General features: G+C 38.5%; 1 protein-coding gene across 2 annotated transcripts in view; it reads right to left on the reverse strand.

Annotated features, from left to right (window-relative positions):
- Positions 1 to 21351, reverse strand: part of dacha (dachshund a) — a 168922-nt gene that overhangs the window by 94232 nt on the left and 53339 nt on the right. For both annotated transcript variants that reach the window (XM_056262249.1, XM_056262248.1), the window contains exon 2: positions 4324 to 4439. In XM_056262249.1, coding sequence (XP_056118224.1) covers positions 4324 to 4439 — 116 coding nt within the window. The remainder of the gene's footprint in view (positions 1 to 4323; positions 4440 to 21351) is intronic.

Raw genomic sequence — 21351 nt, forward strand, 5'->3', positions numbered from 1 at the left:
AGCTAAAAGAACTTACTGCGTAATTGTTGGTCATACAGATAAGATATCATCTTTTAAAACTGTAAAAGGTCTACTTTTATTCATGTAGGCTAAAGTTTTATATTTATTAATGCAGAGAGATTTGTGTAGCTCTAAAACTCTGGTACACCATACAGTTTTTTGCTTATATTTATAAAATAAAATTACCATGCATTTCCATTTTACACTAAGGAACAATAGTATCCAACAGAACGACTTTGCATCTGTACCAATCGTATGAGGCCAATCGTAATTTCAAAAGCAGTTCTGTAAAAAAAGTAATTTTATATATATAGCCAATATATATATATATATATATTTTATTAGGCCTATTATTATTATTTTTTTGATTCCCTACAACCTAGAGTTTTTAAAAACATGGTTTTAAGTAAAGTGTGATTTGCCAGGGGGACGGGGATTTCCTTCTGGTCTAAACATCCCTGCTTCTGCTGAATTATTTGAATCCCCACACCCCTCCCTCCACAGTAATCAATGCTATAGGCTACTTCACCAATAGACCATATCAAATATAAAATAGAGATATGCAACAGAACAAGCACGTTTAAACAACGATAAACAATAAAATCAAAACCAGCGTTTCAGTTGTCCATAGTTCAAGTGGCCTTAATGCATGCACGGCTTTTCAAAATTTCACAAAGCGTTTTGAGATTATTTTGAATGAAATATTGAAGTTTATAATTAAGTGTTTTGGCAGACCACGCCGAGTGGCCCTATGCATTTTTCTAAAATCGGGTTTTATTCGAACTTTTGCTAACGACAAAAGTTTATCTGTCGTCTCTGTCTCCGGGAACTGCGCGTCACAAAAATGAACCGAAAGCCACTTCAGCTCAGTCACTATAAGAAATCGGCTCTGTCTAATGCCTTTAAATGTCTAAATATTCAGGCTAATAAATGTTATCTGATTATGTAATCCATATGAAAACGAGAGGTACAGAGGATCTACTCAAACATGTAGCCTATGTAAGCGCTTCCCAATGAGAAAATGACAAGGGTGAAAATCTCGCTCTAATGAAATGTAGCAGGCTAAATCGCCCTGAATTAAAATGTAAAAACAGATCAAATAATGTATTTGTCGAAATGTTGCGATATTGTTTCATTTAAGTTCATAATTATTCTATAGGCCTACATGTTATTTAATTTAGCAACATTACCACGAAGCACCGTGGTTCGATATTTATTTGAATAATAAAAAAAATAATAAAAACTTAATTCACAAATTGCATGCCTGGTTGAAAGGATCCAAAGATCCCTGTAGAATTTAATATTAAGTTGAACATTTTGTTCATGACAACAAATGAACATGCGTTTTTTCAGATTATATTTAGTTTTGCTTGGAAAAAGCTGGCCCAAACCAGTTTTATTTCATCAATTATTGAAATAATGAAATATTTAGTAATAAACTTTTATGACAGAAATTTCACTAGGCTACATGTAACTTAAATCATTTAATTCCTTCATTATCAACACTGTCTAGAATAGCGATTTAAGTGTGAATTACGACTTCTCTTTGTGTTAAATCAGCCTCAGACTCCGATAGCCTGTGGGGGGTTGGGGGACAGTTCAGTGCTGTGCGCGCAGGACAATAGGCATAGGTGTTAATGTTCCTCTTTCATATGGAGAGCGAGGGAGACTAAATAAACTTGTTAAAAAGAGATTCAGCGCGAGAGAGGCAAAGAAAAACGCATGTTTTAATTTAATTATGTTGCTTTGGACAATTTTCGTTTTGTAGGCCTACTGTTTTAATTGTTTAATGTCATTTATTTGGCAATACAAATTTAAAATGTCGCAAGAATAATATTAGCCTAGTGTTTCTTATTTTGCATCGCAAAAGAAATAAACTCTAAACCCGATGCAACCCTGTTTTAAATAAAAAAAAACACTTTATTTAAACCTTGAAATGTTCGAACTTGGTTTCAAACTTAAGTAATTTTAGTGTTCTTTTACATTACACAATAATTTAGCAGACTAAAGACGAGCTTCTTCATTTTCATTTTCTGATGCAATCGGCTGACAATCTTCCTTCATCAGTTTGTGTCCTTTGTGCAGCGGCTGCGGTTCTACTGGAATGTAGCAAATTTATGTTGTAATGATAATTAAACAAAACTCTTGACTTTAAATAAGTAAACAGTTATAAACAGTTAGCTATTTAAGCATCAAGAAGGTAAAATATAAACGCTGTTGGCCAACATCGGTTAACAACATGTATGCCACATTGAGATTCGATCTCGGGTCGATTGAAGCTCCCTGAAGCTCGTGTTGATGCGTTGATCACTGAGCCACCGTTTTATGTTTTCATTATTTATTCAATTTCATTTCAGTATTTCAGCCTAATTTCAGTATTGTGGTAATGAATTATTTTAACTACGTTTCACTTGTTGAATTCATCTGCTACCAGCTTTCAATCGCTCTGAATGAGCAGCAGATTACGCATTAGAGAGAATAAACGAACACTTTTCAGAGTCTATGATTGTAGCGCCTCTTAGCGGTAAAAGGTAGCAAATACACCCCACATTTTACCGCCGCGGTGGAACGGCTGATGTGGGCGTTGTCATGGCTTTCCTCTACATTTGCGTTTGAATAGCGCGCGTTCTCCGTGGGCGTGTCAGATTAACGCGTAATGAAGTGTAATGAGCTGGGGAAAAAAATTCTGACAGCACTCTCTTTTCATACAGATTACATAAACTGAGAATATTTGTTTTTTATATAAATTACTTCATTGAAAAGAAGAGAATTCAAGCTTCATAAAGAAAAATCTCTCGTGCCTGTGTGACAAGTATTTGCAGAGTTAGAGTTAATTTTTCGGACGCGTTTCAGAATGGACTGCACTGACAGAGAGAAGGCAAAACTCGCATCATGTTTATTTTTCTTCATTTGACAAAAAGCACAACACTTTGTTTTTATTGTGAGTATACAGAAAAATAATATACACTAAACAGGATCGACTGATGTATAACACTTACATGTAAGATTAAAATCAACAGAGTATTTTGAGTCTCTTTTGCACTGATAAGAAAAAAAGTCTGCCTATCGCGCCGGCGCGATAGCCGACCCCAGGGGGTTAAACAGTTATTTTAAATAGTAATATTTTACAACATTACTGTTTTTACTGTATTCTTGATCAAATAAATGCAGCCTTGGTGAACAAAAGCGACTTCTTTCAAAAACATTTTGCAAAAAAATCTTAATGATTCCAAAATTTTGCTTGCATGAAATATGATTATTCGAAATGTGACAGAAAATCCACCTTTGCTAAATTCAAACTAAATTTAAATTAAACGTAACCAATTAAATAAATAAACAAATTACCTGTGAATATGTTATCAACAAAAAACACACCTTGTTTTATGATTTTTCAGGTTACATAAGAATGATTTTATGACTGATACACACACAAAAAAATTGTGCTCAGGTTTCATGAATGAGGCCCCATAATATGAATGTCCCTATTAACTCACGTCGCTCTCAAATCGCATCACATCCTGCAAAGTCAGACGTTTGTTGGTGTTGGGGACGGCAAGATGAGCACAGGGATTGAGAGAAATGTGGACGCACATTTTAAAGAGCTCCTTCCCCCTCCCCGCCTCGGAAATAACAACAGAGTCATCTAAAATCAATCAGCGGGGCCGGCTAACGGACTGCTCCGGCTACTCCGCGCTGCACGGGTCGATACACGCGCTGCCCATTGTAGGAGCTAAATTGCCACTACCATCAGCAATTTAGAGAACTGAAGCTGAAAGGCAAAGAGAGGAACGACGGAGAACATGGCGTTAACCGAGACGCACATGCGGTTTAGTCGTAAATATAAAATACGCAAAAAAAACACGCAGGTGAGGTCCAGTGGTTTGGGATTTTGGTCTAAAAGCGATCAACCTCTGAAACGGACTGTTTTCCAAAAGGAGGAATGATGAAAGAGGGATGACGAGAGAGAAAGAGAGAAAGCAAATGCGTGCGCAGGAAAAAAAGCAAAGAGGCTACAGAAATCCAATAGTTTAACCTCTGTTTGAGACGCAGTGGTGGCCAGTGAAGGACAGAGGGGGGAAATCAATACCAACTGATTTGCAGAAGGTGGAAGGAGTGGGAGGAGGAGGAGGAGAGAAAAGGAGAGATGGGAAAAGAGACAGCACAGATAAAAATAAAAATAAATCCAGATTACACAGAGGAAGGGAATGAAAATGTTCCTATACGTGGTGTTTTACACCCTGGTGTCCGTCTGAGGGCTGGTATTTTTAGGTCTTCCAGGTGGGTGAGCGAGAGAGGGGGGATGGGGGGGGGCTGGGGTCGTACCTGTCGGGGAGAGCAGACCTGGAGAGAGCAGCCCGTGAACACCGTGAGGAAGCAGACGGGAGCTGTCCTGCATCGCCACGCCGAGAGAACGCTTGGGAGGACGACCAGGCCGAGAACTGGAGAGAAAAAAACACAGACAACAGGGGTTTTATTTACATGAAATACACTGTACTAAATAAAACAAAGATTACAGGAGTATGTTATCCAAGAAAATACAATTTCAGTCTTTCTACTTCAAAATGTCACATGTGATTCAATGTATTTATAATTTACAGAGTGAAAACATTTTTGGTAACACTTTAGTTTAGGGTCCAATTCTCACTATTAACCAGATGTTTATTAGCATGCATATTACTATGATTTTGGCTGTTTATTAGTACTTATAAAGCACATATTAATGTCTTATTCTGCATGACCATATTCTACATCCCTTACCCAATACCTAAACTTAACAACTACCTTATTACCTATTAATAAACAGTAAATAGGAGTTTATTGAGGCAAAAGTCATAGTTAATAGTTAGTTAATAGTCTGAATTGGACCCTAATCTAAAGTGTGACCGACATTTTCCAAAACCTTTTTTTTTTTTCAGTGAACGTTTGCATCTACATTTTTGCTTTAACATGTAGGTCACGCGGTTACATGACTGTGTAATGCGTTTTGATTGGTGAACACCAAACAAAAATACATAAAAAAATTGAATATATGATACTATATGATACAATCACTCACAAAACATGATAATCATGTTTTTTAATTTATGAATATTTTAACTTTTGATATTTTCTGTTCTGATATCATAATGAAGACAAAAGCTTAATTAAATAAAGAAATTCTCGATAAGAATTGGTATAATTGTTGATTAGTATTCCTTATGGGGGAAAAAACTACTTAAACTTTTATATGTCAATGAGCCTTTGAATGCTGTAAATGTGATTTTATGGAAAATTTAGTCTCTTCAGACAGAACAATGAAAAGGAAAGTTCTTTTAAAGTAGAATAAAGTCACTACAATTTATACACACACATCAAACCAACAAACTTACGGTTATATATCATCCTCTGTCATGATAGATACATGAACAAGCACAGTCTTAGAAACATGTGCCGCTAACGTACAACACGCTTGACAAATTATTCAACACAAAAAACAAACACACACACTTATCTCTCACACTTCATTGTGAGAGGGGCTATCAAAGAGACAGGTACATGACAGTTCGAACCCTGCGCAAGGGTGCTGGCAGAGCAAAATAAGCCAGAAAAGCAAAATGCTAATTCAACTGCTGCATATCATTGGATCAAGTCCAAGAACATCAAGCGGCAAGTCTTTTTCGCCATTCTATTAATACTGCAGCGCTAACAAACACAAACCAGAGCAGAATCACCACTAAACTGATCATAGCAAAGCAAAGAGGACCGGCAGCTGCAGTGACGCAATGACTATCAATCAGTGATTGGCTCTTTCATTCAGAAGGCAGGACTTATTTTGGCATATTACACGTTGCACTTTCTCCCATTCATAAGTAATATGAGTGCAAAGTCTTTCCATATATAAAGGATTTTGTTACGCGGGAAAAGCCAGCTTTGATCACAGAAGTGCAAGCCAAGTTTCGCTTCATTTAGACCTTCAAAGATTAAATAATTATATAATAATAATAATGTTGAAAGTAACATGCCTTCACAAGCATCGGCAAGAGCTGTGTTTGTGATGTTCGAGTTGGGGGAGCCGTTTGCAAAATATGCTTTATTTTTGTCGTCATATTTGGGGTTATCAACCCCTGGCCTAAACTGTACTATCACCACTCTCAGATTCAAGACCTCAGTAGAGCACTTATACATATTTTACTTTCAAGTACTTTCATTTCAGACTTGAAGCAATACTGCAGTAAAACAATGTCAATAAACAGTATCTTTACTGCAAGTCAAGTGGATCAATGGTAAACTTCAAACGACCCCCTCAGCGTCCAGTTGTCCATACGTCACCACATGGGCCTTTCCTCTCTTTCCTGCTCCAAGATATTTTAGTTTTAATCAACGATCTGTTGACAAGCTTGTCAAGGTCTGTGGCGAATGCGAATCACTTTGGACCATCACATTACTAATCTAATTAAAAACTATGAACAGTGGAGCGTGGTGGAAAAGAGAGGCAATCAACATGAATCACTTTAGCTGTTGTACTGCCTGTAAGTGGAGAGCAGTCGATGGAGTTAACTGTATTGTTCAAAAAAATAAAAACACGTCAGCACAGTTTGCCAGACCACAATTCCTCTCCAGTGCAGATGAAATTAATGGAGTCTTTTTGATTTTGGAGTCTCGTTCTGTTTGACTTTTTTCAGTGAAACATACTTTTTATGCATGCGATTTTATTGACAGAGAAAATAGTGGGGGATCGAGACATGACCAAGCGGCAACCTTCCGGTCTCTCTCTTGAATCCAACACGAAATTGACTTAAGCTGCAATTCATCGACTGGCCGCTAGAGATAGGCTCCAAAAGAGAGTCAATCCCATAGACCCCCATGTTAAAATGCCCAACTTTACAGCAGAAAAAAATGTGTTTACAGCCTGGTGCAAAAAGTGGTTTTGGTCTATATAGCTAATTTTGCCCTTCATGACAACTGATAGGAGGGTGAAATTTTTTATAACTCATCTGTTAAAATTTTATTAAGCCTTCAAGTTCTGCATAATTAAGGGCGTGGCCACTTGAGTGACAGGTGGATTGCCGCTGCTGTCACTACTAGCCGTTTGTCTGCTGTCTGTTAGCAGTCATGTCACCTGAGCTAATCTCGCCTCTTTGCCCATTTTCGATTATCCGGGAGGGACGCGCAGTGACGCGCTGCCAAGATGGCGACGGCCGGCTCCGCCCACTTTAGGCTTCAAAAATGCTCTTCGGAAACCTACGGGTGACGTCATGACAGAGAGAAAACGTGGTCGGTGGTCGAAATGTGGCACGACTGCGTTTATAATGTCTCCTCATATAATGTATACAGCAAGTTGCCGCGACACAGTATCCATTTTGTTTATATCCGTGTCCCAGTGAGATCACTTGAGGGGCTAAATCTGGCATGACAATCTTAAGAATATCTTGTAGTGTGTGATGTGTGCAGGTTTGAGATTTGAAATTAGAAAATGTGTGAAGATTCTCCTTATGTGCGTGATGCAACCAGATTTCACAATCGGTAAAGATTTAAAAACTCCTGTAGTCTGAATACAAGCTTAATGCTAATTACTAGCTGAGAAAGAAAACTATTAAAGGTTGCAAAAATAACATGAACTTATTTAAAAATATCTTTGTGTGCAAAGGCCCGAATTTGTTTTAAAGTTGGTTTTTACATCATTCTGACAAAAGCCACGTTGGAAAACAATCAATTACCTCAGTGTTCCGATAACACGACTCCATTTCCTTTGAGGAAAGCAAATTAGAAAACAGCATGGCGGGGCAGCAAACGATTCCGAGAGGTCAATGTAGTGCAGGAAGAAAAATCAGCTAAATGTCAAAAGATCCCGCCTTTGAAGACGGTCAGCTACTAACTTGAAATCGCACATCGGTGAAAAGAAAAGCAGACGCTTCCGGTCGTGCTTAAAATGAGGTGGGAAACCATTTCCTTTAAAGCTCTACGTCGACGTGTGTTGAAGAACAAGAAGAGTTTTTTCTTTCCTCATTTAGAGCATCTGACTCACTTGCTCCTTTTAAGCATTCCTAATCGAGGCGTGCCCGAAATACAAGATCCAAGCCAACATGCTGGAGTCGTTAGAAGTCTGCAGTCAGGCGATTGTGCGTGAACAGGCACTTGACTCCCGCGGGACTCTTAAAGCTATTTTCTTATTTAGCTCCACTTTGACTGGGTATTGTTAGAGGCCGAGCAGTTCTTTCCTCACTTGTGACAGGTGCTTCCCTTATATAAAACCCATCCTTTCATTTTCAAGAGCACTTTTGGAAAGGTAGTCGTCATGTACTTGACACAATGTTCCAGAAAAAGTACTGGAATTCAAATTGTATGGAAATATGTGACTTGGTGTGATTACTACAAACAAGGATATAGTACTGACGTAGTGCTGCAACTGACAACTACTTAGATCAACAAAATTTGGATTAAAAGTCTATTTCCAGATAAAAAGCAAAAAAATGTTGCACGATCTTACACGGATTATGCCTAGTAACATGATAACGTAAGGTCAAGCAAATGCCATGAACTGTGTTCTGTTAAAGGTCATAAACTGTTAGAGCAAACCCTGATCAGCACTTTTTTGACCATTTGAGAACTTACGTTGATTTTGTTCTGCACATCCCAACAATTTTACATAAAAAGGGGAAAATCCAACGATTTCACAACCTCATGGTTTTACGTAGTTCATGCTTGCATTGTTTGGCTTCTATAATGAGATTTTTTATTGTTAGCAGCATTTATTAAATAAAAATCTAATTTACAAGAAATACAAGATTTATACAATTTACTCAAATAGAAGAGCGCGCATACCTGACTGATAATTACAGCTAATTCTCAATCACCTTTATTGATTATGAAAATTAAAAATCTCCTTAGTGGAAGGAAATACTGTCTAAATGAAGAGCACATTTTAATACAGAATAATATAATATGGCTTTATAATGTTTAGCCATTTTGCTTCCACATTTGTTGTGAGATGTTTGCCACCAAAATGAAGTACATTTTTGGTCAATTCTCACCATTAACTATGACTTTTGCCCCAATAAACTCCTAATGACTGTTTATTAATAGTTAATAAGGTAGTTGTTGAGTTTAGGTATTGGGAAGGGTTAGGGATAGAATATGGTCGTGCAGAATAAGGCATTAATATGTGCTTTATTAAGTACTAATAAACAGCCAATATCCAAGTAATATGCATACTAATAAGCAATTAGTTAATTGTGAGAATTGGACCCTACATTAAAGTGTTACAGTATTTTTTCATAATTTCAAAAGGCATTTAGGTGATGATGCGTGAATGGTAGCAATACAGAAAAAAGATGGAAAGATATTGCATGTGTGAAATAATAATAAAATAAATGGAGCAATTTTACAACAACTTAACAGGTATCCTGTTTAAAGTTGTCAAACATTTTATAGACTAGCCATAATTTCCAGTACTGGAAATAAAACTAAAAGATTGCAGAATATATACGTTTATAAAACGAAACTGCACCAGTAAGAGCGATATCATCTTTTTATAAGTTTACACAATTGTACAATCTCTTCCGAATTGCTGATAAGTATCCAGTAATTTGAGGGTGACAATATACATTATCTCGAGTTCTTACTATAAAAGAATAGGATTTATAAGGCAAAAACATTATAAACACTCATAATCAGAGTGTCCTGACTTTGTCTCGATTAACCGGTTATAATGCAGGTCTACTGAAGGCCGCTTGTCAGTATATCAAGTCGACTCCCTGTGAACCGCTCAGTGCTTTAGTCAATCTGACTGTAATGGAGCTTTTCACACCCTGAGAATTCCCTGGTATGGGAATATTTTTCATCTCCCTTTCCCACTTGCAGGCATGATGCCCATGTGCGTTCCCTACAGCCACGACAGACAGTGAAGAGCGGTGAGTATACAATCACACACGCGCATACACTCTCCTCTCTTTCCCCGTATCCCATCGGGCTGGAGGAACAGATGGCAGTGAAAAGTCATTCACACGTTACTGCACGTTCCACACGCCGGAGAAGAAAACCCTGTCAGTGCGCTCGTCGCAACCAATCACTCTGCTCAAATCCCCGGCGACAGCATTGCGCTCTGCTGGGGACCGGCGAAAACTGGGTTACTAAGCACTTTTTATTCTCTCCCAGCTTCGTAAATGTGCCCTTGTCATCTTTTAAACGGCCTTATTCAATATTCATGAACAGGCGACACCTGCTTGTCTAGCGGAGACAATGTGGCTGAAAAGACGGGGGGCGGGGCCACATGGAAGTCCCGAGGTAGGTGAATCAAACCACACCCCTTTCGGCTGAGTGGGCGGGGCTTGCGTGTCAGAGTTTGTTTGCAGAATCCAACTTTGTTCTCTTTTGACGAGAACGGTTTGTAATAAAAATTTAGCCCGAGAATGCGCAAAGGCCGAGGGTTGGACCGTGGCCGGAGGGGGTGTCGGGAGGACACAAAGGGAAAACAAAATCAGATTTCCCAAATTATAATGGAAAACGGTTTAAACAACAACAAAGACGGCAGCTGAGGCAAGAGAAAAATGTACGAGTCAGGGTGCCTTTGAAGATATTTAATTAAAATCTAATCCTGCATTCTTAAAGGCTCACATAAATTAAGCTGTCAGTCAGGAGATTTATGCATTCACATTTGCATATTGCATACAATTCATCAATTACTCATGTTTGAAAGGCTTGAGTATCCCAGGGAGAGGAGCTACCAGTGTGCCAGCTCGGAGAGACAGACAGAGAGAGAGAGAGAGAGACAGCGTGAGGGAGAGAGAGACAGACAGAGAGGATGATGGGGCTCCTGGTACCCGCTGATGCCCAAGAGGAGTCAGTCTCCATATGTCCATGCATTCAACCAATACTGCTGAAATCCTTTCTCTTGCAAACGTACACACACACACACACACTTTGCATGAAGCTGTCTGGTCTGAGACTGCCACCAACTAAAGCTCCATTCTCACAGTTAGACAACTACAGCTGATTTCATTCCGCACTTTGCTCTCAGTGTTGTACGACTAAACTAATTAGTGTACAATAGAGCGGACCAGAAGTATATGTGGCAGACAGAAGCAAAATGATTCACTGAAGCAAAATGATTCCTTGAATAGTTACTACAGTAACACTTCATCTATCTAAAATATGTAAAATAAAGAAAAAGCATGAAGCATAAGACATACACCACCACCATCCAACAGTTTTTGAAAGAACTCTTATATATATATATTATTTATACATATAAAATTATTTTACGTGCATGTTTTATTTTATTTTTTCAACTTCCAGGTCAAATTAAAAACAAGAATCTAAGTCTATGACTGCGACTGCCCCTTAGCTTTCCATTTAAAGTGCATTTCTGTCAACACATTTTTACAGACTGAGGTACGAAACTGAAGTTTAAATTATTTTCTGTGATTTCATTCCACAGATGTTGTCAGTAAAGCTTCTATTGCCTTCAAATTTCACTGCATTTCAGTACAGGCAAGGTCACACCTGACATTTTCAGGTAGGCTATGTATGTTCAGTCATCGCTCTTTCTTATAAAGCCATCCAATATTTCTCAGATTAAAGGCCAATGCTTTTAATTTGGGAAAGGCTTTGGCCGTGGTAGGGCTGTTTTTTTTCCACACAGGCTTGTCTCACACTGTGTTCCATTATCTTGATTGCGATTGTCAGACGAAGACTATTGTTAACTATAACTAGCGCTTTTGCTGGAGGGTTGAGGAAAGCCAAGTGCAGGGCGGTGCAACCAACCGAGGCGACGCCAAAAACTTAGGACAAATGTCTCCAACCACCTACCGGTTGTCTAGATGAATTTCAGAATGGATGAAGTGTTTAATAATCTGTCTCCAAAGAAGAAAAAATAACTAAGATGGATGGAAAAAAAGGCATTAAAGGGATAGTTCACCCAAAAATGAAAATTCTGTCATCATTTACTCACCCTAAAGTTGTTCCAAACCTGTATGAATTTCTTTCTTCTGCTGAAAACAAAAGAAGATATTTTGAAGAATGTCGAAAACCAAACAGTTGGTTGCCCCCTTTGACTTCCATAGTATGGAGGGGAAAGAAATACAATGGAAGTCAATGGGGTCCAAAATCCCTTTGGTTAGCTACATTCTTCACAATATCTTCTTTTGTGCTCAGCAGAAGAAAGAAATTCATACAGGTTTGGAACAACTTGAAGGTGAGTGAATGATTTATGTTTACTGTAATAACAACTGATTAAAGATTAAAAGATAAGATTTAAAACATGATTGCACTACTGCCCAGTAGGTGGCGATATGCACTAAGAATGTAAATCGGCTTTAAACCCAAAAATAAGATAGTAGTAGTATGGCGCGCTTCTTAGCGTCCCTTTCCACGGTGACTCCTGGATTCGACGCTCTCTGTTGAGAATGTCTTTGCGTGTTCACCTTGAACATACTCTGGGTTTACTGAACGTTTTTGGAACCAATAACTGGGAGTAAGAAAGTTTTAGGTTAATCAACCGAGAGTTTGGGGTTTATGTGTCTGTAGGTTAACCCTCTGTTATATTTGAAGGTCTACAGTATAGCTCTCAAGTATCTTAGAGAAAATTAGAGGCCTGACTCTTTACCCAATTTGGATTATTACATTTTGAATTGCTTATTTCGAGGGGGCCGCCACAACAGATGACCTAAGATCAGCTAATGACAGTAAACAAAGGTGTGTTTTTCCAAAATGCTGACTCCTGGGACGCCACCAGAGAAAGGTCAAGCGCTCACAGCGACAGAGTCCCGTCTATGTGGCATGGCCTCTTTCGCACGCATACACACGTACACACATGCTGTCCGGCCCTCACAATGTCGCTTTTGTTCTGCATTATTAACTGAGAGAATTCCTCCGCTTCAAGCTTTTATTAAAAAACTCGGTGCGGCCTGTGCGCAAGCAACCATTTCGGAAAGGGTGCAATGTGTCGACCCGACCCAGAAAAAAAAAAAAAAAGAGGAGACAGAAGAGAAATCTCTACTCGTGGATTTCTTTAAGTGCTGCCTCCATCTGACACCATGTAGCTTTTAGCTTAAGTAACCGCCGATCATAATTTTTCCCTCCTTCTCTCAGCAGTGCCACTACAGAGCTACTGATGGTATTGAATAAATGTCAGATGTCTTCCCCCCTGCTGTCTGCTCCGAGAGCGAGAGAGAGAGAGAGAGGTGTTGCCTTATTCATGGTGGGCGGGCGGGCGAGCGGCTGGGGGGGAGGGAGGGAGGGAGAGTTTGTTTGTGAGCCATTATCTTCAGCCATCAATCAAACCCGAGAAGCGTACGACATGAGCGCATCATTTGATTGCACATGGGAGCCAGTGTGTATGAATATCCATAACAATATGGACGTCCAGTGAGATGATCTTTATTTCTAAATGACACACAAGGCCTTGACACATGCTGCTAAACAGCAGATCCCCAGGCCCTGCATGGAAAAGCTCTGCAGATATACACAGAATTAGTATGTACGATATTAAAAAAAAGTTCTACACGTCCAAGGCCCCTTGGTCTGTTCAACACATTTTACCAGAATAAAATCCATTCCTCAAATGAATGCAGAAAATGCAACCAAAGTGCACGATTTATACATGAACCAGCTTCTTTTTATTCAAACAATAAACTGCTTTCTATGGCATATTTGGGGTGAAAGTATAAAAGAATATTAATTCAGATTTATTTTATCATACAGTAAATAATTTCTAGCATACTGCGCATACTATTATTTTTACAGGTTTTTATTTACTTTTTTAGTAAGTATAAAGATATGTCCATTTATCGGGATCGGCAATAACATTTTTTTTTTTTTTCATTACTATAGTAATACATGATTGAGGTGGTATGTGGTGGAATAACCATGCGGACGGGTGGACCATGAACAATGATTTCTCAATGCTAAAGCATTTAAGTAAAGTGTATTATATATTCTTTTCCCTGTCTACTATTACAGAAAACAAATGAAATTAAGGAGAAAACTCCATGAATCAACTTCCATTTGAATGTTTGGGTGAATATGATTCACAGCTACGATTCTAAAATCTCCCAGCACAGTGAGCAAGTACATTTAAATGTGTGATAAAGTGTGTTTGTAAGGGGTCAATGAAGAGGTCATCTATATACTCAAAGGACTAGATGTTTCTCCACAGACAAACCCTCTTCTCCTAACCTGTGCTTGACCCTCATCATTAGTCCACAAACACACACACACACACCGAGAGAGAGAGACGTTGGGTTTCCATGTTCCACAATGGTTTTTATACTGCACAAACTGTATATTCTCTCCCCTAACCCTACCCATCACAGAAACTTTCTGCATTTTTACATTTCTGTATGATTTATAAGCGGTTTTCCTCATGGGGACCAAAGGAAGGACAGGGATTTAGAATATCGCCATCTTTATGGACACACACACACACACAATCAGTACATCTGTTCCACCTGAATTCACAGATTAATCCTTCCTCTTTAGACACGGCTACTTCCTTTTTTCAGCCTTGCATCTCTGTGAATCTGTATTGACTCTTCACTGAACATATGATGAGCCGGTGATTTACCACACGGGGGAATGGACGGACAGAAAGAGAGAGAGAGAGAGAGAGAGAGAGAGGGATGGGAAAGAGGAGGGAGAGGCTGTCGTCACTTGACAGCTCACTGAGATACGACTCAATGTGCGGCTCTTAAAAATAGCAGCTCTGATAAACAACACAGTCTCCCCTTAACCCGCAGCAGAGATGCGCTTCTGAGCTGGCGGACACAATGTGCCCGAGTGCGCTTAAGTTAAGACGTGATAGATTCAAAGCATCCCAGCAATGAGACCCGCTCTGACAGCCTGTTAACGGTGAGCGGACGCACATGTCGGGGCCTTCGGTGTGTGAGAGAAAACAGACAGAGAGATTCCTTATCTCTGTATACTCGCACACACTTACTGTCTGTTTTACTCATGCTGCTTTAATACACACTCGTATCAGTCTATCTAAGTAAGTTTGATATCTTTTTCCATTCCACCTGTTTCTCAGTCTTACTCTATCCATCTCGGTAAGTGTTGCATTTCATTCTGTCAAAGCGAGTCTTGAATGTTTAAAGTCAACATGAAATCAAAACTGACCTTTTTCTGTAATACGAATTATCATGACATTATGATGAAGGGAAAACAACTTCTCAAAACAACTTTATTCCTGCTGACATCATAAAGTCTATTTTTCAACATTTTCAAATATTATTACAATTTAAAATAACTGTTTTTGATTTGAATATATTCTAAAATGTAATTTATTCCTGTGATGTCAAAGCTGAATTTCCAGCATCATTACTCCAGTCTTCAGTGTCACATGATCCTTCAGAAATCATTCTAATATGCTGATTTGCTGCTTGAGAAAAATGTCTTATCGATGTTTGAAAACAGTTGTGCTGCTTAATATTTTTGTGGAAACCGTGATACAATTTTTTTAGGATTCTTTGGTAAATGGAAAGTTCAAAAGAACAGCATTTCTTTGAAATAGAAACCTTTTGTAACATAATAAATGTTTTCATTGTCGCTTAAATGCATTCTTGGTAAATAAAATAATTAATTTAGATCTATTTTAAAAAAAATTGAAAAGAAAAACTTACTGTCCCAAAAAATTACAGTTTGAAATAATTAATTAATTATTATTTGCGGAAATGCACAAAAAAACAACACTACACTCATAATAACATGTAGAAATATTTGAAATTTAGACTTCTGTCAATCCACTAAGAATGTACAGTTACTGATACAGTATATCAGCTACTATTTGCCTATACTGATCATATCGGCTTTGACAGAGTTATTAGTCAAATGCAGTAATATAAAATTGGGAAATTAGTAGTTGATAAATTGGTCTATCTATTCATACTAGTCGAGAAAAGCAAAAGATTATGACTAACATTAAAAAACAAATTGTCACACAAACAACCAACCAAATAAAGTGAAACATTATAAGCAAGAGGAAATGTTTCACATTTCTCTGCTCTCTGATTTCAGGACCACTTCATCATAACTGAGGTTTAAAAAGCACACAGAAATTGCCTCAAAGGTTTAAGTGCAACAAGTGCAATCTCATGACCGTGTTCAGACAAACTTAGTGTGCCTCGCTATCACTTGATTATGGGCTCTTTGTCTACGGCACGACTTTACATTAACGGTCGACTGAAAGCAAACAAAATCAAGATAGCGAAACCCGTTGAACCTTGACACATGCAAAAACACACACACACTTCTCCTATATCCTCTCTCAAGTATCCAGGTTCAGATCCCACTCAATTAAATTAGATCTACTTCCCGTAATTCTGCCACTCTCAGCGCCAAAGCTGACAGCAATCGGCTTTCTTCCTAGCCGACACAACTCGTCCCCTCCACCGTGAGTCTTTGTGGACCCGGCGGGCGGGATGATGTGTGTGTGTGTGTGTGTGTTGCCTTCAGACAATAGCGAGGGTTGGCACTTAGCTGTATGCGGATTAAATTCTCTGACATTATCAACCCGCCCGCTGAATCCATGCAGGGGGCGGGAGGAACAGGGTTCAGCAAGATGCAGAACAAACCTTCTATCCCTGATGCTCGACGTCTCACTGCGGATTACTGTCACTCAGCGCCGAGAGAGAGTGAGAGAGAGAGAGAGAGAGGAGGCGAGGGAGGGTTACTTTCATTTATTTAATAACCCGCACCCTAATCTGTTTCATAACAGGGGAGGGAGGGAAAATGTCATGGGAAGATGTAAACACAAGGAGCCGGTGGCTCTTGTACCTACAAACAGAGACTTTTCCGAATTTAACAAGTCTATGTGAGGACTGGGGATGAAAGCTGAAGGGCTTCTTTCCCCGGCTGTTTTGGTTTAGGCATTTTATTCTGACCTCTGTACTATGTTCCGCACACATGATTAGAACAGATTAAATATCTCTGAAGTTCTCATGAGAAAATATATTAGATAACAGCTCATTTTCCATAGAAAGGTCTTATGAAGTGACAAAAACGTCGCTCTTAAATGCACCATGAGGTTGTATACAAACTTATGAATGCATTTGGCAAAAACGTTTATTTGAAACAATTGACAGTGCATGTTCCATGGGAATCCAACCAATGACCTTGGCCTTGCTAACGCCACACTAGACCTGTTGAGTTACAAAAATGCTAGCATCAAAATGGAACATTAAAGTCAACTTGAAATGGCATTTACTACCACTTTTACTTACTAATATTCCTGACTATTGAAACTTAAATATTGTTGAGTGGAACATGGATTGATTGGACGGTGAATAGTAACAGGGAAAGGGTTGAGAAACGGCATGTTGACATCGGTAAAAAAGAAAAGATTGGTGAAGCAAATTACATGAAGACAAAAATATGTTATAACATAGAAAACAGAATCTGATGAAGAGCCTGCGTAGCGTAACCCGTGTGAGTCTACTATTAATTTTTTGAATTTTTTTTTTAAATAAATTTGATTTTTTGCAATAAATATGGGGAAACGTGAATTGCGCAAAATAAGGTCAGGAGCATTGAGTATTGAGAAAGAAAATAGGGTTCATTTTAATTTCACGTTGATCAAGTATGACATATGTTCCTCTGAAACATGACATCATTAGATATTAACCTATCAGGGTGCAGGACAAAAAGTGAGTCTGACTTTGATCAGTCTATTTACACCTCAGACCTGCAGGAAACCTATAACAATGAATTGTCCGTAATGATTTTACCAGATTACAAGACGCCATATTCAACGCACTGAAAGCTTCAGGGTGCAGAGCCGGCCAAAGGTCAGGATTAGGGACTGTTTACAAGGCCTAGGTGAAAGGTCGCAGGTCAGGGGCTTAAGACACACAAGCCCAATTGACACAGTAACCTTATTGAGTTTTTCCAGAGGCAGCTGCCAGCCGTCCGATACCGCATGGCGCATTGTTTATACCAAAGAGTGCTGTAGCGAATTGATAAATTGCTAAATTAATCCCTTCACACACATTTGGAATTGCAATGCTTTTCGCTCATTCAGGAGGGTCACCCTGACCCTGCTTTTGTTTTAGGCAGATTGTAGCAGCTTGACTTGATTAAATGCATTTGATCCTTTTAGCAGTGTACAGCTCCATTCATACTGTACTGAGGAGATGGAGGTGAAACATTAAATGATCCGCTCTATGCAAAGTCACACACGGAACTGCATGAACAGTGGATAGTTAACAAGAGAGGTGTTGAAAAAAGTGAAACGTTTAGCAAAAAGATACTATTAAAAAAACAGAAATCATCATCAATAGGTTTTTAGCGCAACTACCGGTATAACAAAAAAGGTTCATTATGTGCCCAAAATCTTATCACATTACAAGTAATTTGAATCAAATTATAGTTTTTGCTAAAAATATTAGTTTCCAAATGAAAGGTACCACATCTGATTATCTTACTTGCAACAATCTTATTTTCTGATTATTTGATTAATCTTACAATCTGATTATTTTCTTTTTTTGGAATTTGATCGTTCATAGCAGTAAAATATACTTTGCAATGCGCTGTCTAGATGCATTTTTAATATGCCTCTAATTTTTATAGTCTAAGAAGTCACCATGGCAATGGCCATCTGATCAATTTCCTGTGCTCGCCTGCGTTTCCTGAGTGACCATAAACGTTCATTAGCATTGCTCTGCGATTGCTAATGTTTGGAGAACACACATAATGTTGGTTACAGACATAAAGTTGGGAATGAACAATGATTTGAAACATGTTACACCTCAAGCTCCTCTTTCAGTTGCAATTACATTAAATGCTGAATGCAAACACACGCAGGCGCTAGCAGTCATTCACTTGAAATCCGACTAGTGACAGATCACACAGTGCCTGAATTACGAGCATTTCACTTTGCTCTCATGAGCAACACCTACCAGATCCGGTCTAATTTAATGTAGGCTGTGACAGAAGTGGAAAATCAATAGTGGGGGCTATGAGAGTGGATTTTTGTCCTATCAAAAGATGCCACGGATGGCCGTCACTTTGCTAGAAACATTCCTCTTTTGAAGGCCTTTCCAATTAAACTAATGGTTTCTCCTGTTGAATGACTATTTGCTCGGACTTGAGTGAAACTGGGTGCTTTGAGCCAAAATGAAGTAGTGAAGAACATATCACCGTTTAAATGAGGAAGTAAATGGGTTTTATCCACATTGAAGAACAGTCTTTTACTTAATACAGTTGGCTTGTAATTAAAGACCAACAGATGAAATTGAAATGCATGAGTGTAAAGCACAACCGCTCAAAGTGTATTATTGCACCAAGGCACAATTACGCTGTGTGTCTCACACACTCTTTAGTATGTTGGACCCTTCAGTTTGTCTCCTGTCAGCAGGGCTAACAGCTGACCCTGCGTTTGGCCTGCCTGTCAACTTCCTGCTAAGGTTAAACACACCAGGCCAACATCCTCTTTTTCACTGCATGAACTAACCAAGCAACCATGGCTATAGTAGATCACTGCACTTCTATCCTTTACGATTATTTTGGGATAAAATATAACAGTACTGTACGCTATAAAACAATTTCATCACAAAACCAATTTTCAGAAAGCAAAATAATCCTAGTTTTCATGTTTTTCATTTGATATTCTTTAAGTGCAACAGCATTGCTGCTGATTTGGTGCTTAAGAAACATTTATTAACTACGACTTTTGCCTCAAACTCCTAATTATTGCTTATTAATAGTTAGTAAGGTGGTTGTTTAGTTTATGTATTGGGAAGGGTTAGGGATGTAGAATATGGTCGTGCAGAATAAAGCTTTAATATGTGATTTATAAGTACTAATAAACCGCCAATATCCTAGTAATATGCATACTAATGAGCAACTAGTTAATAGCAAGAATTGGACCTTAAGCTAAAGTGTCACAAACATTTCTAATTATCAATGTTAAAAAACAGTTGAGGAAACTGATTTTTTTTTTCATTAAAAATCAATAAGATCAATAAAAGAACAGCATTTATTCGAAATGAAAATCTTTTGTAACTTTCTAAATTTATTTACTGTGACTTTAGATCAATTTAAGGCATCCTTGCCAAAAAAAAGCATTAATTTCTTTAAAAATAAAAATCTTTTGATGTACTTAGCATTTGTTTTACTTTTATAAACAGTAATTATTAACGTCAAATCAAGGAAGAACAACTACAATAATGCATTAATAACATTATTTCTAGGGATTTCCATAGAAGTTTCACATTGTGAAATTAACACGCACATTCTATCACTGCCGTATCACACAGTGACGCATTTATGCACAGATTATTAAAAGCAGCTTGCGTCCTTATTTACGCACCCCGCAGGTATGTGCTCTGTCTGCACTGTAAATACATGTATGTTCTGATTAGTGCTGCCACATGTGAACAGTTAAGCAGGCCCGCGTAATGCGGACCAGACCGTATGGATTCCTGTACAGTCTTAAATGGACACATGTTTAAAATGGATCCTTTTGAAGTTGCCAAACAATGTGCAATATCAGGAAACAAGCTGTGTGCATGGGGCTGGAATGTGGAGCGTGGGGGGAAACGGAGCGGAGAGGGGGACACACTTAGCAAGCCTGTGGGTAAAAGTAACACACAATGAAACATGAAAAAGACTCCAGTCCCCATTAAGCCAGAGATCACAAGACAACAGTGTGTGTGTGTGTGTGTGTGTGTGTGTGTGTGTGTGTGTGTGTGTGTGTGTGTGTGTGTGTGTGTGTGTGTGTGTGTGTGTGTGTGTGTGTGTGTGTGTGTGTGTGTGTGTGTGTGTGTGTGTGTGTGTGTGTGTGTGTGTGTAAGTCACTTTCAGGAGGCGTTTTGTGCACTTCGCAGAACACGTGCACTCAGTGTACGCAATATCCTTGTATGTAACAGTTCTCAGTCAAACATAACACTCTGGATGGAACTCAGTCTTTCAATCTCTCTGGCTTTATCTCATGTAGACAAACACTAACACACACACACACACACATACATCCACGGGACGGCCCTCATGGTGAGAGCGGGTCTATTTTGGTGCAGGTAGCTGAGCACTTGGTGAGCTTTAATCAGGAGTGCATTGTTAGCTATGGCCTGATGGGAGGCAGGAGGCCCACGGTTAGGAAAAGATGAAATAGAGGAACAGAGGAAGCCGACATGTCCTATACGCACTCCTTAAATCATATTAAAGAAATAGTTCATTGAAATATTCAACTTCTTTAATATCAATCCATATCCGTTTGATTTTCTTTCTTCTGTGAAACTCAAAAGAAATGTTAAATTGAAATAAATATGTAGGACTGAATTTAATATTCATGTATTTGAATTACATTTAAAATCATCATTTGTATTGCACAACTTAAACAAATTAATCAACTTAATCTCATGCCTATTTGTCTGTCATAGA

Source organism: Rhinichthys klamathensis, unplaced genomic scaffold (genome assembly GCF_029890125.1).
Source record: "Rhinichthys klamathensis goyatoka isolate OS25496 unplaced genomic scaffold, OSU_Roscu_1.1 h1tg000191l_1, whole genome shotgun sequence".
Classification (NCBI taxonomy): Eukaryota; Metazoa; Chordata; class Actinopteri; order Cypriniformes; family Leuciscidae; genus Rhinichthys; species Rhinichthys klamathensis.